Raw genomic sequence first — 26,234 nt, forward strand, 5'->3', positions numbered from 1 at the left:
AAATATACCAGGCTAGGTCTGGTACCGTTCATAGGCGGAAACGGTTTCAGCAGAGCCAGAGTTCTCCCACCAGCTGTCACTCAGGTACGAGGGGGCGAGGCCTTAGGAACTATCCAATCAAGAGCGCCGCTGGGCAAGGTGGGTGAGGCTATGTCCCGCACAGGCGTGGACCTTTCAACTCCCTCGGGTCCCTCACAGGATCCAGTGTCTCGGGCCCTTAACGGTCCCTGCTGACTTTGTCACAACCTCTGTCGCTCTGTGATCTACACTGGTGGGAATCGTAGCAGGGACTCAGGGAGACCCAGGAAACCTAGAAACCTAGAAATGGTGAGTGTTCTGCTCTAGGGTGAGGAGACTGGGACGAGAGGCTGGTTAGAATCGGCCATGGCGGAACTCGGCCTCCCCGCTGTCAAGTCGGAGTCCGCCACCCGATTGCGCCTCCGCCGGGGGTGCCGCTGGGACCTCAGTCCCCTCCGGCTCGCAGCGTGGGGCCTGGACCGGCAGCCGGACCCCGGGCGTCCTGTCCCGTCACTGCGCGCGGCGATTTGGGCCCCGGAGCCTCTCTGGGCAGCTCTGCCCGAACCCCCGCCTCTTCCCAGATGGTGCGGTGACCACGGGGAGGATTATTGGGGAACAGTCGTGACTGGGGCTCGGGGGTTCATGCGTGGGAGGAGCTGTAGTCCGTGGGGTCCCCAGTCTCTTCTTTCTCCCCAGACGGGACCCGGTTTCTCCTGAGTTTTCCAAACGTTTGAGAAGCAGGGTCTCTAATCCACGAGCCTCTCCTGCCCCACCCCCCACCTGTCTCCACATGGGGCTGGCAGTAAGTCCCTAAATTTCCAGTTTCCTGCCGGCATTCCCTAAGCCGACTTCCCTTCCCCGATTCATAGCAAATGTTCGTTCTCGTGGTTTATTTCAGCGTTCCAATACGTATTTTAATTCTTTATCTTTTCCCCCCAGCGTTTTGCAATGCTCTTTTTTAAAGATTTATATTTGTCTATGGATATTTTGAGTGAGAAGAAAGACGACGATAACCACCTGGAAGACGTTTTATAAAATCCCCGTTCCTCTCCCCCAAGACGTTCCCTGGGCACAGACGTCCTATGGGAAGTCCTTTGGGTGGAGGCTCCTCTTTGGAAACTTTCCTGGGTGAGCTGTCCTGTCAGCACTGCTCCTCCCTGGGTTTGTGACTTGAAAACGTTTATTGACGTATTTAAATCTCATTTTTTCAATAGGGTTAAAATGTATTTAATCAGTAGAGCTTGAAAGACAATATAAAACACTTCTAAACAGTCACAAAAGAGGTGAATTTAGAAAAAAAGTATTGCAGTACTACATTGCATTTGTATAGAATTCTTTCAGTCTTTCTTCCTGAGCATGTTTCTGAGGTTTGTTTTATTTGGGGTGTTTTAAAATACAATTCCTGGGCTTAGCCTTGCAGAGCAAAATTGTTCAAGAAGATTAATTATTTACAAATTACTTTCTTTCCCTGAAAATATAGTTAACTGATCTTTTTTTTTTTTAAGTAGATATTTAGGGTTTTCTAATTGAGCTAGTAAAAGATTTTTACAATATTCTTTGTTTCCACATAAATACTGGATTTAAGTGATTTGGGTGGATTCTTCAAACACTGGGTTTGTATCATTTAAAGTATCAACGATGTGGCAAAGCAGCTCTAGTGGGAAGCAGAGGCCTGTGGTCAGTGATTCAAGCCAGGGCTCCTTTGAGCCTATAAAGTGCTAACCTAGGAAACGAAACAACAACAAAACCCTTTCCAAGTGAGAGGCAACAAGCATCTATTGGAGATCACTAAGAATAGCTGTTTGGGAAGGGTTGATTCAGGCAGAAGCCCAAATAATGTTTCAAGTAGGAGATAAAATCAAGAGGTATTATGAGAAAACGGGAGCAATTATATCAGTGGAAGGAAAGCATTTTTACTGATGCAGGTGACATAGCATAGTGATGCTAATTCTTTTTTTTTTTTTTTTTTTTTTTTAGTGATGCTAATTCTAAGCAATGTTTTTAATTTGCACTTTGTCATCAGTCCTGTGGAGATAATAACTGCTTTATTGTTGTCCTTGCAAATAGTTCTTTGGAACAGTGTTGCTTTAGGCCTGGTCCAAATGTTTTTTTGCCCTGTTTTCATTTTCCAAGGTTTGAGTCGTAACTCCGTACAAGGCAGTTTTTCTGAGATGGCAGCTCTGGCTCCATTTTAATGTGGCTCCATTTATTATTTTTTTACAAAAGGGAAGTACTTGAAGGTCTAGTGGTTCTTCCTGGGGAGCCTCCCCTGCAGGTATCCTACCTGTTCACACCCTCCATGGAGGGGCCTTTACACTGAGAGAAACTGCAGCCATGGAGAGCTGGGGTGCAGGTGCATGTGTGTGAGGGGTGGTGACGTCCTTTCTGAGGTTGTGGTTTCTTAGGCCTTGACATTTTGTTTGAGTTTTGCATCCATGGTGTAGGTGCACTCAGAGTGTAAGCTGTGCACATTGAGAAAACCTGTGGTCAGGTGTTCCGTCTCATGGACAAAGGCTTTATGAATTGGGGAGTTCATTTCGGTCAGAACTTAAATTCAATCAGGTTGAGAGTTTCCTCACTGTAAGAATGGAAGCCGGGGGGAGGGAGCGCTTCCATATTTACAAAAGTGGGGGGACTGTGTGTGGAGCTCCCAGAGTCCATTCCTAGGGCTGCTCGGGTGTCCCTCACTCCTTTCCCAGGGACTGATGCACTCCAGGGGATCTGTCTCAAGCTGGGGTGTCTAAGCCCTAAACTTGGGAATGTGTTTAACTTTCTGAATGTGGGTTTTTCTTAGCCTATGGCTAAGCAGTTTGCTTATCTGTTTTGATTCCAATGTTTGTATTTCTTTTCATTGGATTCCTTTAACCACTGTCTGTTGCAGCCCTTTCCTTCTTGTTTCATTATTACCTAGGCTTTTAATATATAACTTGATTGAGGGAAATGATGTGAATAAGGGAAGAGTGATTGTGGAAATAAACATAATTTTGGTCCATTCAGGCAAGACAACCTGAAGATGTGAGGTGGGTGTTTTTAAGTTCTCAGGTGCATTTTCCATTTTTAGCTCAGTTTTGTATGTGCCCTTCCCTAGAGAACTTTTTGACATGTAAAAGGCTATACTATTCCTAAGGTAAGTGAACTATTTTAATAGAAGTGAGGAAAAAGCACAATTGAATATTTATGTTAAATGGTAAGAGGAAACACATTAAAACTTGTGTAAGTATTTGAAATTCCTAATCCATTTCAGAGCTTAATTGCAAACCTCTAATGCATTGTATCTTATTCATTCCTGAAACTATCCTTATTGTGAAATACAGTAGAGAGAAAACTGTCATAATGCTTTTTGTCCTTTTAGTTAGAGAGAGATTTATAAATTTGTTATGGTCTCCATTTTTATATCATTTAGTGTTTAAAGGATTAAATTGTGGAGTGGTTTCTTATGTAGAAAAGGTAAGTTATTTTTAAAAAGCAAAAGTTAATTGAAAATAACGATAGCAAATTTATTAATGATAGGAAATTGTGGTATATATATAAATACCGCTTTTTATTTGAACTAAACCTGCATGGGAAGGTTAACATTTTTTCTAAGGTAAGAGGCTAACTTCAGACTCCCTGCCCGCATATCCTCCCTCCTGTGCTCTTACTCCATCCACCCTCAAATAAGCAGGTTTGATCACCTCCGGATCATCCTGTTAGTGTGTCTCTATGTAAAAACAAGCCAGTGCCCATGCCTGTTTTTCTTACCCGTGTATGCTGTTGTCTTGAGTAGTCGGGGGTCCACACTTTTGATGTTTGACTCTTGACACCTTAAGCCCCGCACCTCTCTTGCCCCCTCCTGCTTCTTACCTGTCAGGCTGATGAGAAGCCTGGAGGCTCCTGCACTGGGAGCTGCTGGGAGCTGGGGAGCCCTCCTGTGAGCTGTGCTGCCCTGCGCTGTATTGTGCACCCACCCAGCCTGGGGTCTGTATACAGAGGACTCTGAGTGGGTAGTTTTGGTAATTCCTTTTCCTTTGAGAGCATGAATATGGGAATAGAGCCCTCCTTACTGTGGACCCAGGTTCATATCTTGGCTGGAACCCTACTGTGTATTTAGCTTGAAGGTGTGACTTAGGCTGGGTTTGCTTAGACATTAGGGGCAGATCTTGGGGTACAAGGATTATTATGCCCTGTGAATGAGGTGAGCCTATCGCATGGTCACTCTTTCAGGAGCAGTTATTTCACACAGAGAAGAGACGGGTACAGATGGTAGGGAGGGAAATTCCAGAGGGCCCAGCAGGACCCCTAAGTAACGCTGCTGCTGCTGCTGCTGCCGCTGCCGCTGCCGCTGCCGCTGCCGCCGCCGCCGCCGCCGCTGCCACCTCTGCACCTGTTGCAACAAAGACCCCGACCCCCTGGGTTACAGCAGCCAGCACCATAGTTTCAGTTTGGCGCAGCAAAGGGATTAGTTCAAACCCTACTTAAGCCCAAGGTATTTGGACTCCATACGGCAACCGGTTGTCGTGGAGGAGGCCTCTAACCCTGTTGGCCGCGATGGGAGCCTCCTGGAGGAGGACCTTGAGTTGTCCATAGGCTTCTGATTAAGGGCCTGTCCTGGGCCCCACACTGTGTGCCATCAGGGCTGCAGTTACCACCAAGTACTGGGCCCTCTTGAAGATAGAGGCTCCATAAGCACTGAGCATGGGACCCTCTACCAAGGTGCCGGTTATGCCTTTGGCCCTGGAAACAGCTCACACCTGCACCTGCTGCTGACACCTGCTTGTGATACGATGGAGCCATCCTTTTCCCTCAGGCTCATGCCCTGCAGAAGGGATGACCTCCTAACTCCCATGCCTTGAAAGAAGCCGTGGTGCTGGAGGAGGTCACCCGTCTGCCACACTCCTTGGTTCCCTGGGCTGTTCCCTGGGATTCACTGAATGCACAGCGTGGGCAGCGCAGGCTTTCGGGAGGACAGTGTACATTCGTACATGATGGAGCTCCATGGAGAGTTGCTGCTCTTCATCCCTGAATTGGGACGTTTCTGATGAAAGCCCAAGCCCAAGGGCCACACAGCTCACCCAGCATCAGGCAGTCATCGTGCTGCCGGCCCACAGTTGTCCCCGCCTGCATATGTTCACAGGCTCTTAGACTGTTGTCTAAGAGTTGCCGCTTTGTGGTAAAAGAACTCTGGGAATCTCTTGACTCAGATCCTCAGAATATAAATGTAGGTGACACTTGTCTGTCCATTACTAAGTCTACATATCAGGACTCACCAGGACATACCTCATCCACTTGGAGTTCCAGACACTGACAGTGACCATGACACTTCTCAGAATATAGATGGCATGCTCTCCAACTTGGCGTTCCATGGAAGTTTCTCCTCCTTCCTGCTCTCAGGCTCCTAGAGCACCAGGCTGGCTTATTGACGGAAGGTCAGATCGGGTGAATGACACATGGCCTGTTTCACCCATCAGTCAGTCATCGGGGTGAATTGTGTGAGTCTGCCTTCATCTTTTTTGGTTTTTGGTAGACTTCAGTTTTTTAAAAGCTGTTTTAGGTTTACAGAAAAAACTGGGTTTCAGAGAGTACAGAGTTCCCACATAACCCCTGTGCAGCCACACAGTTTGCACTATTTTTTACATCTTGTATGACTGTGGTACATTTATTACAATTGCTGAGCCAATATTGCTGCATTAAAGTGCACAGTTTACATTAGCGTTGGCTTTGTGTCAGAGGATCTGTGGGTTTGGGCAAATGTATGATAATGTGTATCCATCATTTTTTATAAGTCGTACTGTGGTTTTACTTCTCAGAGGTCTTCTGTGCTCCACCTATTCATTCATTTCTCCCTCCAACCCCTAAATCCTTCAAACCCCAAGTTCTTTTTATTGGCTCATGGTTTTGTCTGTTGCAAGTGGTCATTACTTGGAATCATACAGTGCGTAGCCTTGTCAGATTGGCTTCTTTCTCTTAGCAATGTACTTATGTGTTCCTCCGTGTGTTTTCATGACTTAATCCCTCATGTCTTTTTATCACTGCACAGTATTTTGCCCCAATGGATTTACCGATTGTTGTTTGGATTTACCACTGTTTGTCTGTTTGCCTCTTGAAGAACATCTTGCTTAACTGTAATTCTTGCCAATTATGAATAAAGTGCCTAAAAACGTTCATGTACAGGTTTTTGTGTGAACATAAGGTTTCAGTTCATTAGGTCTATACCAAGGAGTGTGGTTGCTGGATCCTACTATATGTAGTAAGAGTATGTTTTGTGTTGAAATAAAGTTCTGGTCTCCAGTGTGGGCGTGCCCGATTCCATTCCCACAGCAATGAATGAGGATTTCCTGCAGCTTCACATCTGCACCAGTATTTAGTGTTTGAGTGTTCTGAGTTTTATCCATTTAATATGTGCGTAGTGATGCCTTGTTTCATTTGCATCTAAATTTCCTGGTATGTTATCTTGGAGGAGTTGATTCATTTTGCATTTTACTTGTAGATCTATGATGTGTTTTGAGTTAAATTTTGCGAAAGGTGTAAGACCTTGCCAGTCATTTTGTGTGTGTATGCATATATTTGCATGTGGATATTTATTATTTGGAGTACTATTTGTTTAAAAGACTTCCTTTTTGTACGGAATTGCCTTTCCTCCTTTTCAAAAATCAGTTGAGTATATTTGTGGGGGTCTGTGGGAAAGCAATTGACTTTTGTATCCTTGATCGTTGCTTTGCTTTCTTATTGATTCCAGGAGTTATCTCTGTTGTGGGTTTTCTGGTGTTTCACAGACATTCATGTCATGAGGAACAAATGTGATGAATTTAGTTACAGGTTTTGTGAAGATGTTCTTTTGCTAGAAGTGGTAGTTCCACTCTATTACTTCTTTGTTATCATAAGCGGATATTCAATTTTATCAAATCCTGTTTTTCATTCCCCCCGCTTTTTCCTTTCAGATAGTAGTAATTTCTCTCTCTTTTCTTAGTTATCTTGTCTAGATGTTTACCGGTTTTATTAATCTTGTCAAGGAAGCAGCTTTAAAATTTTTTTCTCCATTGGTTTTCCATAATAATATTGACATATTTTCTAACTTTTATTATTTCTTTTATTCTGCTTACTTTCAGTTTAATATGTTCTTTTTAAATTGTTTCTGAAGATAGTTGCTTACATTATTGAGTATAGTTTTTTTTAAATGTATTTGTTCACTGTCAAATTTCCCTTTGCATTTGCTGCATCCCACAAACTTTGATATGTTGTGTGTTCATTTTATTCAAAATAATTTGTCATTTGAGACATCTTTGATTCCATGTGTTTTTAAATCTCCACGTATTTGGGGGGGTGTTTCCAACTATCTTCCTGTTCCTGATTTCTAGATCAATTTCTGTGTGGTCAAAGAGCATATTTTGTATGATTTTTGTTCTTTTAAATTTTTTAGGTATATTTTATGTCTCAGAATAGTTCTGTCTTGATGAATATTCTATGTGAACATATTGAGAAGAATGTGTATTCTGTTGTTGTGTGAAGTATGTCACAGATTACAGTTAAATCCAGTTATTTCATAGTGCTGTTCAGTTTTATCGGAATTTATATTTCATGATAAGGGGGTGTTGAATTCTCCAGCCACAGTAGTGGATTCATCCCTTTCTCCTTGCAGTCTATCAGTTCTTAACTTATATATTTTGCCCCTGTGTTGCTATGCACATACACCGGAAGGATTGCTAGGTCTTTTTGGAGGATGGACCGCTTTATCATTCTGCCACACCCTTGTTTATCTCTGAGTTTTCCTTGGTTTAAAATCTTCATAAGTCATACACCTATGCCAGCTTTCCTTTGATTACTGTTGGCGTGGTACCTTTTCCTCCATACCTTTACTTTTCCTCTCTCTATGTCTTTAAAGTGGGTTTCTTCTAGACAACATATAAAAGTGTGATTTTTTAAAAAACCTGATACTATTGTATCTCTTAGTTGTATTGATGATTAAAGTGGTTATTGATACTGATAGATTAATACTTACCAAACCTTTCTACTATTTTCAATTTTTTGCCCTTGTTGTTACTTTTTGTCTTAAACCTTTTTTTTCTGCCTTTTTGGCTTTAGTTCAGCATTTCACTTGATTTTTTATTTCTCTCTTAGCATATCAGTCATACATTTTAATAAAGAACTTTTTTATTTGTTGCCCTTGAGTTTGAGTGTACATTTACAACTAACCCACATCCTCTGACAAATAGCACTATATCACTTCACTGATTGTGCAAGTGCCTTATGCCACACTATTCTCAATCTCCCCCCACTGTCCTTGTCACATTGCTGTCATTTATTTGAATTACCCGTAAGCATTCTTGCTAATATTACTATTACATCATTGCTAATATTATTTTAAACAAAGTGTCATGTGTTTTATAAGAAGTACAAAAGATGTTTTACCTTTATTGCTTTTCTGATTCTCTACTTTTATCATTTATATTCTTTCTAATGAATTTTTGAACATTTCAAAGTCGGTGTTCTAGTGACAAATTGCCTCTATTTTTGTCTCAGAAAGTCCTTATTTTGCCTTTATTTTTAAAGGATAATTTTTTCTGGCACAATTCTATGAGAGTGTTGCTTTAATTTCAAAACATTCAATATTTCACTCCACTCTGTTCTTGCTTGCATGTTTTTTTCTGAAACGAAGTTTGATTTAACTCAAATCTTTGTTTCTCTATACCTAACATCTGTTTTGCCCTCTGGCCTCTTTCAATAAATTCTCTTTGTCTTTGATTTTTGTCTAACTTGAATATGATACACAATTTTGGTATTTTTCATATTTTGTGTTTTTGAGCTTTCTGGATCTACAGTATGCCATCTATTACTAATATTAGGACATTTTTATGATCATTCCTTCACTTATCACTCCTGTTTCTTTCTGTCCTTTTTGCCCCAGGTATTTCCATTATGTGTATTTCAAACCTCGAGTTAAAGAGGGTTGCCCTAGGGTTCATGGATATTGTGTTCTGTCTTTTGTTCTTCATCACCTTTGCGTTGGACTCTGGTAAAATTGATTTTTTTTTTTTTTTTTTTGAGTGCAGACCTTGTGAAGAATAGAATATGTAGGGCATATTTCAAAGTACTGTCTTATTTTTCCTTTTTTTTTTTTTCTATTTTGGAAGTGCTGGTTTTCCCTGTGACCTCAAGGCTCTCACGGATCTAAGAAGAGTTGTTCATTTCAAGTTTTTTTCAGTTTTATTTTTGTTTGTTTTGTTGGACTTTGGGGGGTGGGGTTGTGTTTTTGTGTGTGTGTGTGTTTTAATATTATTATTATTTGTGAAAATGAGAATGACAGCTCCTAAATTTTCTAAGTGCCACACCAGCAGTTAGCAAGGTCCTCTAGAGTGACTTGTTGGTAAACACTTCTTCCTGAAATCTGAGAATGGAAATTTTGTGTTCTTTTAGAGGAAAGTACTGTTGAAAACTTTACGTATTCTATACTCGGGGGAAACTCAGCATTAACCCATGTGGACTTCAGTGAACTCCCTTGCAAGCTGCAGCTCTTAACCTGTTGTTCCTCAAGAGCACTGAGGCCCAGGGTATCCTGTTATGATTTTACCAGAAAGGGCTCTTCTGGCATATTCTCTCACTATGTGTTCTAACATTTGACTGGAAGCAGCCCTGAGCACATGAGTGAGTGCAGAGATCTTGTGGTCTCACTTGTCTTCTTCCTCGTATCTTAGGTCTAATTTCCAAATAACTTTCTATCTTCTTTAAGTTGGACAGAGAGAGAAAGGAAGAACTCAGTCTGTGATCAATATTACGTTTCTCCACAAGCATATTTTCATTCAGCCAGCTGTACCTGATCACTGACTGATAGAGGCCTGGAGGACTTAAGGACGACATGGTCAGCTGGCTTTGTTGAAAGTTTGATTTCGACAGGCCTCCTGGACTCTTATATGTTTGGTGATGGGAATAGAAGGAAAAGCTTCCATGTTTTTACTAATTTTATTCATTGAAACTTTATGTAGATTTTACCCTCTGCCTTCTGGAGTGCTATAAATGGTGGGTAATAAGGGAGAAGACAAAAGAATTGTTTTTCACAGGGAATTGATGGTCTTAAAATGATAATATATGTTTCATCCTTAAAGCATTTTTGTTATTTCTCTACAAGTTCAAGATCCTAACACAAGAGATAAATAAGATATAAAGTGATAACAGTAAAAGTTTGTAATTTCCATGTATTAATGATGGTATTAGATTTATGAGAAAGTAAGTGTGGACAGAGAATAAGTTTTTGATGATCAAGTCATAGATGAGATGTTTGGAGATGAGAGAATCATACGTGACCGTCCTATAAATGGAGTCTAGATGCCCAGTGCTGTCAGTCTCTCACATCCTACTCTACATATATTGGGATGTTTTAGGACTCTGTGGCCTTTGAGGATGTGGCTGTGACCTTCACCCTGGAGGAGTGGGCCTTACTGGTTCCTTCACAGAAGAAACTCTACAAAGATGTGATGAGGGAGACCTTCAGGAACCTGGCCTCAGTAGGTAAGGATGACAACATCCTTCAATTGTCAATTAGAGAACTAGTGTTTATTGCTCATCGACATTGTTCCAAGATGTGTGATGTGGAAAGGGAAGATGCAGGTAAATAAACTAGGCATGGTCACAACTAATCATGGATCCAGAAGCTAGTAATTTTTCTATAATTCTAACGCTTTGGAATCATTTTTCTGATTCTGCATTTTAGGAAAAAACTGGGAAGATCCTGACATTGAAGATCAGTACAAAAACCAGGGGAGAAAACTAAGGTGAGTCGCACAATAGAAAGCAGTATATTGTGTGAGAATCCTAGTTATGAAATTTTGAAAAGAAGCAAACAAAATTAATAAACCCTGGTTAAAATATCTTTCTTAGAAAATTAAAAAAATAATTTCTTAAATGTAACGTACATGCTCAGTTTTTGCAAAATTATTCACTTGTAAACAGTATTAATAAACCCTATATATGAATATCACAGTTTGATAGGAGCAAGGGTGAAGTCTTCTTAGAGAGCATTCAGTATATTTAATTTCAGACAATAATTTAGATAAGACAAAATACCTATACTTTTCCTAAAAATCATATTAAAAATAATATAAAATTATTAATGAAGACATCATTAATAATGTGCTGCTCATTTTTTAAAGAAATCATATGGTGGAGAGACTCTGTGAAAGCAAAGAGAATAGTCAATGTGAAGAAAACTTCAACCTTATTTCAAATTTCAATCTGAAGAAGAAAACTACTGGAGTAAAACCTTGTGAGCGCAGTTCATGTGGAAAAGCCTTTGTGTATCATTCATCCCTTGATAGAGTCATCAAATGTCACACTGGATACAAGTCCTCTGAGGATCTAAACCATGGAGAGAAGCCATATAAATGTAACATATGTGGGATCACCTTTAGTGATCTCTACTATTTTGAACAACATGAAAGGACTCACAATGGAGAGAAAACCTATATGTGTAAGGAATGTGGGAAAGTCTTCATGTGCCTCAAAACCCTTAAAAAACACATGGTAACATACACTACAGATTCTCCTTACAAATGTAAGGAGTGTGGGAAAGTCTTCAGTTGTAGAAGTTCACTTCGATTACATGAAAAAAGGCACACTGGAGAGAAACCCTATGAATGTAAAAAGTGTGGTAAAGCCTTCAGTATTCCTAATTCTCTTCGAATGCATGAAATAACTCACAGTGGCGAGAAACCCTATGAACTTAAGAAATGTAGAAAAGCCTTCAGATACTATCAAAGTTTTCAAACACATGAAAAAAATCACACTGGAGAGAAACCCTATGAATGTAAAAAATGTAGTAAAGCATTTCGTTGTCTCAGTTATCTTCAAAAACATGAAAGAACTCACATTGTAGAAAAACCCTATGTATGTAAAATATGTCATAAAGCATTCAGGTATCCCAGTTATCTTCAAATTCATGAAGGAACTCACACTGCAGAGAAACCCTATGAATGTAAAATATGTAGTAAAGCATTTAGTTGTCTCAATTATCTTCGAAAACATAAAAGAACTCATACTGGAGAGAAACCCTATGGATGTAAGGAATGTGGAAAAGCCTTCAGATGTTATCAAAGTCTTCAAACACATGAAAGAAGTCACACTGGAGAGAAACCCTATGAATGCCAAATATGTAGTAAAGCATTTAGGTGTCTCAGTGATCTTCGAAGACATGAAAGAATTCACATTGCAGAGAAACCCTATAAATGTAAAATATGTCATAAAACATTTAGGTGTCCCAGTTATCTTCAAATACATGAAAGAAATCATACAGGAGAGAAACCTTATGGATGTAAAATATGTAGTAAAACGTTTAGATGTCCGAGTTATCTTCAAACACACGAAAGAACTCACACTGGAGAAAAACCCTATGAATGTAAAATATGCATTAAAGCATTTAGATGTTTGAGTTATCTTAGAAGACATGAAAGAACTCACAGTGCAGAGAAACCCTATGAATGTAAAATATGTAGTAAAGCATTTGGGTGTCCTAGTTATCTTCAAATACATGAAAGAAATCACACAGGAGAGAAACCCTATGAATGTAAAATATGTAATAAAGCCTTCAGGTATCCCAGTTATCTTCGAACACATGAAAGAACTCACATTACAGAGAAACCCTATGAATGTAAAATATGTTATAAAGCATTTAGATGTCTGAGTTATCTTCAAACACATGAAAGAACTCACACTGGAGAGAAACCCTATGTGTGTAAAATATGTAGTAAAGCATTTAGGTATCTCAGGTTTCTTCAAATACATGAAAGAACTCATACTGGTGAGAAACCTATGAATGTAAGAAATGTGGAAAAGCCTTCATTTATCACACAAACTTTCAAAAACACCTGAGAGTGCACACTGGAGAGAAACCATGTAAATGTGCAGAATGTGGGAAAGGCTTCAGTTATCCCAGCTCTTTTTGAAGGCTTGAAAGTACTCACTGGATAAAACCTCTTGAATGTAAACAGCATGGGGAAGACTTGCATTGGCCCACATCCTTACATGTGAAACTTCCCATGGGAAAGAAAGAAAAATGTTACATGAGAAAGCTTGATGGAAATTAATCCATGTATAATGGGCCAGAAAACTTTCAATATGCAACAGTTCTTGTTAAAGTTATAAATACATTGTGTTTGTTAAACTTTTTTCTTAAAGTGCATTATTGGACCTTGGATTTCTACTAATTATTTTCAGAAATGAATGTCCAGGTGCGATAATTCTGAGACTTGTCTTTCAACAATAGTATATACGATTAATATTGCTTTTTCCTTAAAATGTTTAATAATATTTCTTCCCATTTTGAAGTGTATTTCTTATATGCAGTTAGGTTAAAATATTTTATAATGTTTTATTTGTTCTGTGTTAAGAGGCCATTTAAAAAGGACAGTTTTGTAGTTGGATTTTCCTAGCATCACTGTGGCAATCTTTTATAACCCTAGATTAGTATATATATCCTACCTTTCCCTCTGATGAATCTCTTTTTTGGGGGTGATGGGTATAGTCTTTTTCCATTTTTGATACTGATAAATAGTGTGAATAAATTTTATCTATGGCAATTTTATGAAAGAATATAGTTTTGTGTGAATATTATTTTTATATTTGTGCCTTTGCTTTTGTTCCTTTTTTCTGACCTGTATTTGGTGAATTGACTTTGATTTAAGAAGAGGGACCTGTAATAGGGCAAGAAAATGTACAGTTGGAAATATCCCCGCTGTGGGTAATGTTAGGAACTTGATTTTCCAGAATCCATCCTATTTATGGTTCCATGTTGGAATTCATTAATAGCCTCACTTGCATTATATTTGGAAGGCAAAAACAAAGAAAGCATTAGTCAGATTTTGGAGCCACCATTTGGATAGACAGATAGATAGGAGCTTCAAGGGCACCATCTTCCAGTCCATTTTTTCAATCTGTTGATTTTCCAATCAAGATTATCCTCACAAGCTCCATGAACTGTCTGATATCCATTTCTGAGAGGTGCAGCTTTCCACTGGTGTCTTCACAAGATCCACAGTAAAGATCCACCAGAGTTTGGAGTTTTCTGTCAGCCCTCTTGTGTCCACAGGAAACTGATTTAGACTTTCCTACTTATGTCTGACTTCCCTCATCTCTAGATTGTATCTGTATAAGGTCTAATTTGTATAGGAAACACCTTAAGCTGTCAAGTGCTAGTGACTGTTTTCCTGATTCACCATGACATGGTGCTGCCGAAAACAAGGACATGGGTATTGGTTTCTCTGCTGCATGTGCAGTGGCTGCTGTGACCCGGTGCTTCCATGTCAGAATAAGCCCCTTCCTCCTGTCAGGAAGCCTGTGGGTGATTCCTGTTACTTGTAGCTAAATGTAATCCTTCAGTATGTTTTCAATTATGTTTGATTGTATGAGATTAAAAGTATGTGCATTTTTTTGTCAAATGAACACTTCTGCATGTTTTTCATAGAAATATTGTTTCTTAAGCCATGTGGTAACGAATATTATGTTTTTCAGTTCTTAAGAGGATATGTTAAAATACCTCATTATAATTACAGATTTTCAAATAAACTTTGTGATTCTTTTCCTTTAATCATTATATATTTTGAGTCAGTTTTAATATGTGCATTCAAGTTCAGGCAATTTTTCTAAGACTTATTTTGTTGTTTTACAGTTATAGTTTTTGTCATGACATTAATATTCATTCACTCTTAATCCCAAAAACTTAAGTCATGGTTTTCTTCACTGCCTCTTGTCAGTGACCTGCAGAATCACGCCTGTAGTCAGAGAGGGGTGTAATGAATTCTAATAAGAAGAATGACCACAAAGTACACATGACTTGGTTATAACATAAAAGGGTGCTCAGGACTCTGATAGGATTTGGCTTGTGTTAGATGATTTGATGGCTATGCAAGGCAGCAGGACATTTTTGTATATTGAATCCTATGAGGAGGGAAACTTATTATGTTTTTGGTAGTTATAAACATTGTATTCTAGCAGGTAAAAACGTTGTAGTAAAGCTAAACTTAATTTGTAGGAATCCCCCAGTCAGTCATATTAGTAAGAAGAGGGCGATAGTCATTAGTTTTGTGATTTGGGATGGTCATGTTTACCATTTTTAGAAACATAGTTACAAAATATATTTTGTCTTGGTCCATCATAGGCACCAAGTACCTTTGAAGAAGGAGGTATGTGACATCTTTCTCTTCAATAGGATAAGACTTGGCTTTACAAAGATTGCAGGCCAGCTCCCAGTCCTCTGAAAGGGCTTATGCCTGTAGTATTTATTATCTGAACACTGATGTAGTTCCTACTGTGTATTCAACACCATTTACAATAAGTACCTCCGTTAAAATGTATAAATTCACTTCTTAGTATACTACATAATATTTTTAATATTACTTTTATGACTCAGTACCTGAGGGCTATAAGTTTAAGTAAATTGTGAGTGAATACAAACCTAGCAAGGGAGAAAGACAGGACCACAGGTCTAATCAAGCATTGCTTGCTCAGAGACTGTGCTCCTGATGCTAATGTTGCAATATCCCTCATTGCCAGGCACTTCAGAGTCATCAAAACCAATTTAGCAGAAATAATCAAGGCACTGCAGGATTTGGATGTAGTAACATGAGACAAACTTGTTTTTGCAGTTCTGGTGTTTGTATTATTGTATGAAAAGAGATGGTTAACAGATGGTAAAGCTTTAGTTAATAGGCTAGAAATAAGGGATTTGAAAGAAAGTAAAATGATATAACATAATGGGGGGCTGGGTGTGTATATTTCTTTTCTATGAGGATAGAAGCCTCAGTGAGTGAAGATGTCATTATTGATCACTTGTATTTCAACCATGTAATGCGTTTTTAACACTGTTTCTGGAACTGCTTGGTTAGGTAGACAAATAATGGGTGACAATATAGGATGTTCTGCTTTCATTGATTAACAATAAGAGACAAAGATATAGATGTGGTTGATCTTCATTTATACAATTTTTACAAATTTTATGTATAGAATATTTGGTCATGAGTTTAGACATCATTTTATGGAATTTGAGACTTCGTATTGATTGTGGCCATAGATGTTTGTGGTGTCTTTCAGTGTTTAACATCATTTGAGAGGATTTATCAGTTGCCTTTAAATATATAAAATGATGCAGTATTTGGCATTTTCACATTGCTGCTGTGCACACTGAGTGACACAATATATACCCCATGACACCATGGAGCCCTCCCAGTTGGAGAAAGAGTTACGTTCATGTGCACCGTTCTAGCCCATCCCGAGTTTACTTTATGCGTAAGGTGATATCTCTGAAGGTCCATTGCTATTCCCCAGTGGAACCACCACAAAGAGATATGGGTGTGTAAGGAAATCATCCAAGGAATAACTGGAGTGAGCTGCAGAGAGGGGTATCATTTCGAGTAATATCCTAACTGGGTGTAACAGGAGAGGTGGGAAATTTTTAACATCTTTTTCTTACCTGAGTGGCTGGAAGCCTTTTGTTTCAATGAACCACACAGCCCCCACTGCCTGTTTTGCTCTTCACAGGATTCATTTCCATCCTCAATGCTTAGAGTTCTAGCACATTTTCTGGAATACTGTAAAATACAGGTAGTAGCTTCAAGTTTTATTAAAGAGCAAAGAAAATTAAATCTTTTTCATGTTTTTTAGTGTTAAGTAACATTATTGAGGGGTTTCATTCAAATGGGCACCATAAGAGTGTTCTCTTGGGTGATGGCATGTATTCCATCTTTTGATGGCAGTATACTATACATTTGTGAAAACTCACATGTACGCTTATACACACACAATGGCTTATGTGTGTGTGTGTGTATATATATTTTTTATTATAAGACCCGGTCTTGTATAATATAAGACCGTGTCTTATATTAATTTTTGCTCCAAAAGATGCATTAAAGCTTGTCCAGCTAGGTCTTATTTTTGGGGAAATGGGGTACTTGTGGTTTTCCTTGTCAAACTTGAAAAATGCCTCATAGTTTTCTTCCTTCTGTTACACGTAAACATTGGGTTTCTGTGATTTTACTGCATTCTTCAAACACTGGGTTTGTGTCATTTAAAATATCCACGTGATCCAAAGCAGTGTGACTGGGAGCAGAGGCCTGTGGTCAGTGACCCAGGATAAGGCCCTTGCGCTGCAAAGGGAAGTACTTGAAGGCCCAGTGGTTCTTCCTGGGGAGCCTCCCCTGCAGGTGTCCTACCTGCTCACACCCACCGTGGAGGGGCCTTTACACTGAGAGAAGCTGCAGGCCTGGAGAGCTGGGGGTGCAGGTACATGTGGAAGAGGGGAGTTGATACATACTCCTTCTGAGGTTTTAGTTGTGGTTCCTCGGGGCCTGTTTCTAGACATAGGTAGGAGTTTTGCGTCCACAGTGCAGGTGCGCTCAGAGTATAATTTGTGCACATTGAGAAAGTCGGTGAAAGGAGTTCTCTGTCCTAGGTTAGGGTTCAAGAATTGGGAGTTCATTTGGGTCAGAACCTTACAGTGAATCCAGCTGAGAGTTTCCTCACTGTGAGATGAAGCCTGAGAGAGGGAGCATTTCCATTATTCCCCGGGGAGAGGAGGGTATGGGTGCTCCCAGAGTTCATTCCTGGGGCTGCTCAGGTGTCCCTCCCTCCTTCCCCAGGGACTGACCCACTCCAGGGGTTCTATCTCAACCTGGAGAGTCCGGAATGTGGAACCTTGTGAAAGTGGCGTTCCTTCTGTCCTGTGGGAAGCAGGCTGCTCATCTGAGCTGATTCCAGTACTTGTGTTTTTTCTTTTGGATCCTTTATTTACTGAAAAATGCAGCCCTTTGGCTCTGGTTTCCCTAAACACTGTGTAATTTTATTCCCTGTGAGAGAAATAACATTTTTAGTTGCTTCGGCTTAAAAATGTAAGTTGAGGGTGGGACCCCGGGGCACGCATGCGGGAAAACTTCCCCAGTGTCCCCGCCATCCCGTGTCCCTGTCCTCCCTCCTGCCCATCTCCCAGCGTGTCTACAGCCCTCATGAGGCTGCTGCTTGAGGAGATTCCCAACCTGCTGAGTGTCTGCACACCCATCCAGGAATTGGGGCCCAGCTCCTAGTTGAGATCAAAAGGGACAGGTCTGCATGGCAGAAATACTGGAGTTCATCGACATCTATCAGGAGGGTGAAAGGCTCCATGAATGAGTGTCGGCTGAGATTGAGCCGTCAGGGAATCCGTCTTTAGGAACAGTAAGATGGGCAAAGTGGACACCGTCCAGGCAGGGAGTTGACGGAAGGCACCAGGCGCCGCGTGGCTCTGGGCCCTGGCCTTAAACTGCTTTCAAAGAATTGCCATGTCTGCAGGGCTACGAGGGCTTCCGAGAATCGGAGTTTGAGAAACTCTCTAATTTCCTCAAAACTCACTATTGCCTTGAGTAAATGGAGAAGAACCTATGTGTGAAGGGCTGGAACTGGGAAACGAGGATGTTTGGTGGGCAGCGGCTTTCGTTTGACATTGGGGACCAGCCGGTCTTCGAGATACCCCTCAGCAACGTGTCTCAGTGCACCACAGGCAAAAATGAGGTGACATTGGAGTTCCACCAGGATGATGATGCAGAGGTATCTCATGGAGGTGCACTTCTGTGTGCCTCCTACCCAGGAGGGTGGCGCAGACCCCACGGAGGCCTTTGCCCAGAACGTTCCGTCTTAGGTGGACGTGATCCAGGCCACTGGGGACACCATCTGTGTCTTCTGGGAGCTGCAGTATCTGACTCCCTGAGGCCAATATGACACTCGGATCTACCCCACCTTCTGGTCCCTGCACGGCGAGACCTCTGACTACAAGGGACCCTACACCTCGGTGCTGTGTCTCTTTTTGCTGCCGCCCAAGGACCAGCGCCAGATGTTCTTTGTGATCAACCTGGACCCGCCCATAAGCAGGGCAGACCCATTACCACTTCCTGATCCTCCTCTTCTCCAAGGATGACTGAATGAGACAGAAGTGGGGAAGCTCTTTGAGGGGCGGCTCACCACGAACATGTCAGGATCCCTCTACGAGATGGTCAGCTGGGTCATGAAGACGCTGGTGAACTGCAAGACACGGTCCGGGGCAACTTTTCAGGGCACTCCGGGGCCCACTGCATCACCTGCTCCCACAAGGCGAGCTCGGGAATGCTGTGGCCGCTGAGCAGGGCTTCATCTGTGTCCACCCGTGCACATCAGCTTCGATGAGATCTCCTTTGTCAGCTTTGCCTGTGGCAACACCAGCACACGTTCCTTTGATTTTGAAATCGAGACCAGGCAGGGCACTCAGGACACCTTCAGCAGCATTGAGAGGGACGAGAGTATGGGAGGCTGTTTGATTTTCTCAAGGCAAAAAAACTCAACATCCAAAACTGAGGATTGAAAGAGGGCATGAACCCAAGCTACGAGGAATTATCCGACTCGGACGAACATCTGCAGGATGCCTACTTGGAGCAGGTGAACGAGGAGGGCAAGGTCCGGAAGATCCAGCGAAAGCAGTGATGACTCAGGAGAAGAAACTGATGAGTCATTCAACCTAGGTGAAGACTTGGCAGAGGACTTTGACAGCAGTGCCTCTGGCAACCCCTCCAGTAATGAGGGTGACTGACAGTGACTGGGAGGAGAAGAAATGGAAACAGCTTAAAAAGACCAAGATGGCCAAGGATCACAAGAGCACAGAAGCCTATGGAGGTAAAGAAGGGCAAAGACCCCAGTGCCCCCAAGAGGCCCATGTCTGCCTACCTGCTGTGGCTCATCACCAGCCGAGAGAAGATCAAGTCAGACCATCCCGGCATCAGTTGCACGGATCTTTCCAAGAAGACAGGCGAGATCTGGAAAGGAATGTCCAAAGAGCAGGAGGAGGAGTGGGATTGCAGGCTGAGGATGCCAGGAGGGAATATGCAAAAGCCATGAGAGAATAGGAAGGGGGTGGGGTAAATCTTCCAAGAGGGACAAGTCAAAGAAGAAGAATAAAGTAAAGGTAAAGATGGAGAAGAAGCCAGTGCCCTCTTGGGGCTCGTCATCCAAGTTGTCGTCAAGACAGCTAAATGAGAGCTTCCAGAGCAAAGAGTTTGTGTCCAGTGATAAGAGCTCTTCAGTAGAGAACAAGAGCAAAATGAAGAGAAGGCAGAGCAGGGACTCTGAAGAAGAGGAACTGGCCAGTACTCCCCCAGCTCAGAAGACTCCGCGTCAGGATCGGATGAGTAGAGCAGGAAAACTCTCTCTCTTTGGACTTGTCCTGTCACACTGTCACACCCCAATCTTCCCACCCATGTGTTGGAACCAGTTTCTCATATGAAATGTAGTCTTTGGATTCTGTGTCATCTGAACAAGCTTTCCTAAAGAACAGTTATTTAAATAAGGAAAGAAAGGAGAGAGGGGAAAAGGCAGCCAATAAGTGGCAGGTTGATCCACATCGTACCAGAGGGCTCCCCAGGACCCCTCAGTGCCTCTGCTGCTGCTGCCCTGCCTCTACTGCAGCCCAGATCCCGACCCTCAGTGTTAAGGGGACAACACCCATTGCCTCACTGGGGCACAGCGAAGGGATTGCTTTAAACTGGACTTCAGCTGAGGTCCTTAAACCCTATAAAGCAAGCAGTTATCCTGGGGGAAGCTCCTAACTCTTGGGCCAAAAATATTTATAAACACCCAGATAAGTAGGCATGTTTTACCTTAACCACTAGAACTATGATGTTACCTAAATGCCCCATGGTCAATAGCATCAATTGTCCTAAAGTATCATATAGTCAATCCCTTTTTGTGACGCTCCAAACCAATGATTCATAGACTAAACTTATATTAAGTCTTTGCCATTTCCTAATTGGCTTCACAAAAAGGGACCCCAGAGATTTTAGCCCTCAGTTAAAATACTTACAATGGTCCAGTGTAAAGTAAACAGGGCCTGGAAGGATTGAAAACTCTTACAAGAAACCTATTTAAAAAGAAGGGATTATTTATAGTGCTTCTCCTTTAATGCTCCAGTTTGTCCTGATCTTAAACATGGAAAGAATGAGGGACACCTCACAGTGGATTACTGCAACCTCAGGGCTGTGGTCGCACCAAATAAGCCCCTATTTCCAATCCCCGGCATTAGGGAAATTACTGCCTCCATCCACTCAGCTATTGGTAAATATTTTGCTCCCAGAGATTTGGGTAAGTCTAGTCTGCTCAGTGCCTATGTCAACAGCCTCTCAGCTGCAGTTGACCTTCACCTCTGAAGGGACATGATACCTTTACCTGGTTCCCCCTCAGGGAACCTCAGCACCATTACCACTGCACACAGTCTCTGCAGGCAGGATATGAATTGTAGCCACCTTGCTCCAGGATAACAGGTATGATGTTACACTAATGACATTCTCTGAGGACATTTATTTGATATTCATTCAGAACATGCACATATTGAACAAAAGGAGCCCACAAAGCACATGGCTCATATGCTTGTGGGGCTGTACAGATATTCTGTTTTCATGAGTCAGTCTTGGTTGGTTGTATATTTATCAGACTTTATCTGGTTCTTCTAGGTTATTAAATTTGTTGGCATATAGTTGTTCATAATAGTCTACTATGATGTTTTGTATTTCTGTGGTATTGATTATAATTGCTCCTCTTTTATTTCTGTTTTTAGTAATTTATTTTCTTTGTTTTCTTAGTTTAGTTAAACATTTGTTAATTTGGTTTATGTCTTTAAAAATTCAACTCTTAGTTTCTTTGACCAGTTTTATACTTTTGTATGTTTTCAGGTTACTAATTAGCAGCCCTTAAACCTAATAAATCAATAAATCTTTTTGCAGACAACATGATTCTTTACATGGAAAACCTTAAAGACACCACAAAAAACTACTGGAAACAGTAAACAAATATAGTAATGTTGCAGGATGTAAAATCAATGTACAAAAATCCTTGCCTTCCTATATACTAACAATGAAATTTTAGAAAAAGAAATGATAAAAACAATTCCTTTTGCAGTTGCAACAAAAAGAATAAAATACCTAGGAATAAAATTAACAAAGGACATGAAGGACCTCCACACTGGAAACTACAAGACATTAAAAGAAATTAAAGAAGACATAAAGAAATGGAAAGATATTTCATGTTCATGGATTGGAAAAATCAACATAGTTAAAACATGTTAACTCAAGGCAACATACAGATTTAATGCAGTCCCCATCAAAATCCAAATGGCTTCTTTAAAAAAGAAATAGAACAACAGCAAAAAATCATCAGATGTATGGAATCACAAAAGACGCCAAATAGCCAAATCAATCCTGAGAAGAAAGAACAAAGCTTGAGTTATCGCACTTCCTAACTTTAAATTATACTACAAAGCGTCATAATCATAAAAGCATGGTATTGGCAGAAAAACAGACACACAGACCAATGGGACAGAATTGAGAGTCCAGAAATAAACCCAAGTTTACATTGGCAAGTAATTTTCAACAAAAGAGCCAAAAGGATACAATGGAAAAAAGAAAGCCTCTTCAATAAATGGTGCTGGGAAAATTGACAGCCACGTGCAAGAATGAAACTAGACTGCAATTTGTCTCCATACACAAAAATAAACTCAAAATGAATCAAAGACCTAAACATACGACCTGAAACAATAAATTGCATAGAAGAAAGAATTGGGACTAACTTACGGACCTTGACCTTAGAGAGGATTTTAGGAGTTTGACCTCAAACGCAAGGGAAGTAAAAGCAAAAATAAATGAATGGGACCGTATAAAACTAAAAAGCTTACGCACAGCAAAGAAACCATCAAAACCATCAACAAAACAATGAGGTAACCAAGAAAATGTGATAAGGTATTTGTAGACAACACCTCTGATAAGGATCTAATATCTAAAATATGAAAAGAACTCATACAACTCAACAACAACAAAAAAATCCAATTAAAAAATGGGCAGAGGACCTGAACAGACACTTCTCCCAAGAAGACATACAAACAGCCAACAGATATATGAAAAGATGCTCAACTTCACTAGCTATTAGAGAAATTCAAATCAAAACCACAGTGAGATACCACCTCACACCTGTTAGAATGGCTATTATCAACAAGACAATAACAAGTGTTGGAGAGGCTGTGGAGGAAAAGGAACCCTCATACTCGTACAGTGCTAGAGGGCATGTAAATTGGTGCACCACTGTGGAAAACAGTATGGAGGTGCCTCAAAAAATTAAGAATAGAAATACATACGACCCAGCATTCCCTCTTCTGGGTAATAAGTGTCCCCCAAAATTTCAAAACGCTTTTTCATAAAGATATATGTACCCTTATGATCATTGCAGCGTTATTCACAGTAGCCAAGACATGGAAACAACTAAATTGTCCTTCAATAGATAATTGGATAAAGATGTGATACATACATACAATGGAATATTATTCAGCCATAAGAAAAGATGAAATACTTTCATTTGTGACAACCTGAATGGATCTTGAAAATATCACGTTAAGTAAAATAAGGCAGACAAAAAAATCAAGACTATATGATTTCATTCATATGTGGGACATAAAACTGAAAGCAACAAAGGAACAAGAGAAACAAAGAAACAAAACTCATAGACACAGACAACAGTTTAGTGGTTGCCAGAGGGAAAAGAGGGTCAAATATATGGTGATGGAAAGAGACTTGACTTTGGGTGGTGAACACACAATGCAATATGTAGACGATGTACACTTGAATCATAATTTTATTGTTACCCCCAAAAATTGAATTTTAAAAAGTGCACTTAATTTGTTTTTATTTTTTAAATATGTTATTCAAAAATATGAAAACCCTGATGGTGTATTATTGTTTCTGTTGGACTTGGCTGGACAAGGCATAGGATAGCTAAGCCTGCAAGAATGCACAGGAATGAATTCCCAAGGGAAAGGGAGCTCTGCCACCTTCCAAGAAGGTGCAATTTACCCGACCCTGACAAAACACACACACACACACACACACACACACACACACACACACACACAGCCCTCATACTGTGAGTTGATAGATGTGTTAACTAATCTTATTGTGATTATCATTTTTTGATATATACGTACATCAAATCATCACAATGTATACCTTAAACTTACACAATGTTATATGTCAATTATATTTCAATATATCTGGGGCGGGGGAGGATTTATCTGGAGTTTCATAGGAGCCATATTTGTATTCATCTTTGTAGGTTTGTTGTAGTATGTGTAGGTGGTATGTGTGTGTAGAGTATGTGTATGTACTATACCACTTTAACTGAAGATCAAATAGGTGCTATTTTAACATATTCGTTTCCTTTAAGATAGCAGATGTTTGAGCATACTTCAGTGCTGAGGAATAGAGGAAGATACCCATTGTCTCCAACACCTAGAATATTACAGGTGCTTAATAAATATTTGTTGCAAAAATGTATTAATTAATTTAGAAAAAGAACGTTATGAATACAATAAAGTAAATATGATTTGGAAGAGAGTTCATGACACCCTTAAGTTTTTTTCAATCTTTTCAACCCAGGTCAGCGAGTCTTCTCAGCACTTCTGGACCAAAACCCACCTGAGGGGCAGGACTCACTGAACCGGCAGAGGCCAGGGGCCCAGTCTGCGTACATGGAGGGGCATGACCTCACCCCCAGTCATGACCTCCCTCCATTGCTCATGGGAGCCCTGTTTCCTGCCCTGGGGCTTCAGCTCTTCCCTCAGGTGAGACTGAAGCTGCTGTTGGCTCCCAGCTTGGGACACAGCCAACCCCTCCTCCAAGATTTCCACACATCATGGTACGTGGTGGCCATTCTGCTCCCCTTACTGCCTCACCCACCCCCCCAACACACACTTTTGGCCATGTCTGGAGACACTTGCTTGTCACAAATTGGGAGGAGGGCGAACTACTGGCATCTAGAGGGTGGTGACCAGGGATGCTGCTCAGTGTCCTACAATGCAAAGGACAGTCCCTATCACAAAGAATTATCCCGCCCCAAATGTCAGTAGTGCAGAGGTTGGAAAACCCTGCTCTAGAGTTCTAGGGGTTTAAAATCTTTGGAGTCCTGAATTAACTGGGGAAATTCTTTACAATTCAGCCGAGTCACTTATGGACCTCTAAGTGACAGGCTGCATTTAAAGTGTCTGCAGTTACCATAAAAATCTCTACCCAGCCAAGTGAGTTCAGTAAGTCAAATGCACACAGCATGAAGGTGTTTTCTGCCATTTAGAGCGCAGTTGGCTGGATGGAAATCAGGAAAATCCAGCCATGGCTAACAGGGTGGACCTTTATTACATCAGGTTCCAGCAGCTTTCTCTATGCTAGTGGGCTTTCCTGTGCTAAGCCTGTAAACACAAGGAGACACTAAGACTTTGGGGTTAAAATTAAATTATTTGGTTTTCTTATAAAGTATTCTAACATTTAAACTTTTGATTGATCTTTTTTCATTTGGTTGTAAACTAAAATGTATAATGTGTTTGCCATTAACAGCACAAAGGACATGGTTGTGAGCAAAGCTGTACTGGGCTGAGGAAATGACTAAAGATGGTAAAGAAGTGTAACTATATTTTTCATTTATATTATTAACAGATATAACCTGCATAAGAATAATACCACAAAAATGGCAAAGGGGAATAGAGTGATATAGGAGTAATGTTTCCATGTATCACTGGAATTAAGCTAATATAAACCCGAAGCTCATTCTTACAAATTAAGAAGTGTATGTTAAACAGTAGAGCAACCCTCCCAAAAATACTTCAAAAAATGTAGTGAAGTCATTTAAAAATTAAAATGCTACATTTGGAAAAATTAATGCAAAAAAATGCTACAAAGGCAAAGGAAGAGTAGAGAAACTAAAAACAATATGAGAACTGTAGAAAGCAAAGACTAAAATAGGAGGTGTACTTGCAACTATATCAATAATATTAAATGTGAATGAATTACATAATCAAAACAAGAAGAGATTGTCACCACAAATTTTAAAAAAATCTAAATATATGCTATGTACAGGAAACACACTTTAGATTCAAAGATAAAAGTAGATTGAAAGTAAAAGCATGAGAAAAGGCACATCTGCAAACAGCACCAACATGAAAGCTGTAGAGATCATACAAATATCAGGCAAAAGGTGCATGAAAAGTGAAAAATACCACCAGAGATGTTGAGAGAAATTATAGCATGCCAAAAGGGTCCAAGCTTGTGTTCTGCATCTAAAACAGATCATATGTAGGAATTTATAGTCACTTTTGCTAACATTAACAAAGAAAAAAATCAAATCAATAATTTAAGCTTCTAGCTTAACAGACTTGAAAAAATGTGGTACCAAACCTA

General features: G+C 40.4%; 2 protein-coding genes and 1 pseudogene across 2 annotated transcripts in view; all 3 read left to right on the top strand.

Annotated features, from left to right (window-relative positions):
- The first annotated feature begins 190 nt into the window (after positions 1 to 190).
- Positions 191 to 14,574, top strand: LOC109454373 (uncharacterized). The gene is made up of 4 exons (XM_019744960.3): positions 191 to 327; positions 10,371 to 10,497; positions 10,700 to 10,760; positions 11,139 to 14,574. The coding sequence occupies exons 1-4, from the start codon at positions 325 to 327 to the stop codon at positions 12,850 to 12,852; spliced, it is 1,905 nt and encodes a 634-aa protein (XP_019600519.3). The 5' UTR covers positions 191 to 324; the 3' UTR covers positions 12,853 to 14,574.
- Positions 219 to 26,234, top strand: part of LOC109454375 (uncharacterized) — a 54,887-nt gene continuing 28,871 nt past the window's right edge. Inside the window, exon 1 of the mRNA XM_088792534.1 lies at positions 219 to 327. Within this exon, the coding sequence (XP_088648660.1) occupies positions 325 to 327 (3 nt within the window). The 5' untranslated portion in view covers positions 219 to 324. The remainder of the gene's footprint in view (positions 328 to 26,234) is intronic.
- LOC109454318 (FACT complex subunit SSRP1 pseudogene) lies at positions 18,079 to 20,163 on the top strand (annotated as a pseudogene).

Source organism: Rhinolophus sinicus, chromosome 15, assembly GCF_057876585.1.
Source record: "Rhinolophus sinicus isolate RSI-liver-muscle chromosome 15, RSI-T2T, whole genome shotgun sequence".
In the NCBI taxonomy this organism is placed as follows: Eukaryota; Metazoa; Chordata; class Mammalia; order Chiroptera; family Rhinolophidae; genus Rhinolophus; species Rhinolophus sinicus.

Excerpts from the sequence above, each read along its gene's own strand:
- LOC109454373 (XM_019744960.3), top strand. Across the intron at positions 10,498-10,699 it reads CAGGAACCTGGCCTCAGTAG|GAAAAAACTGGGAAGATCCT; the intron begins GTAAGGATGACA and ends TCTGCATTTTAG. Across the intron at positions 10,761-11,138 it reads AACCAGGGGAGAAAACTAAG|AAATCATATGGTGGAGAGAC; the intron begins GTGAGTCGCACA and ends CATTTTTTAAAG.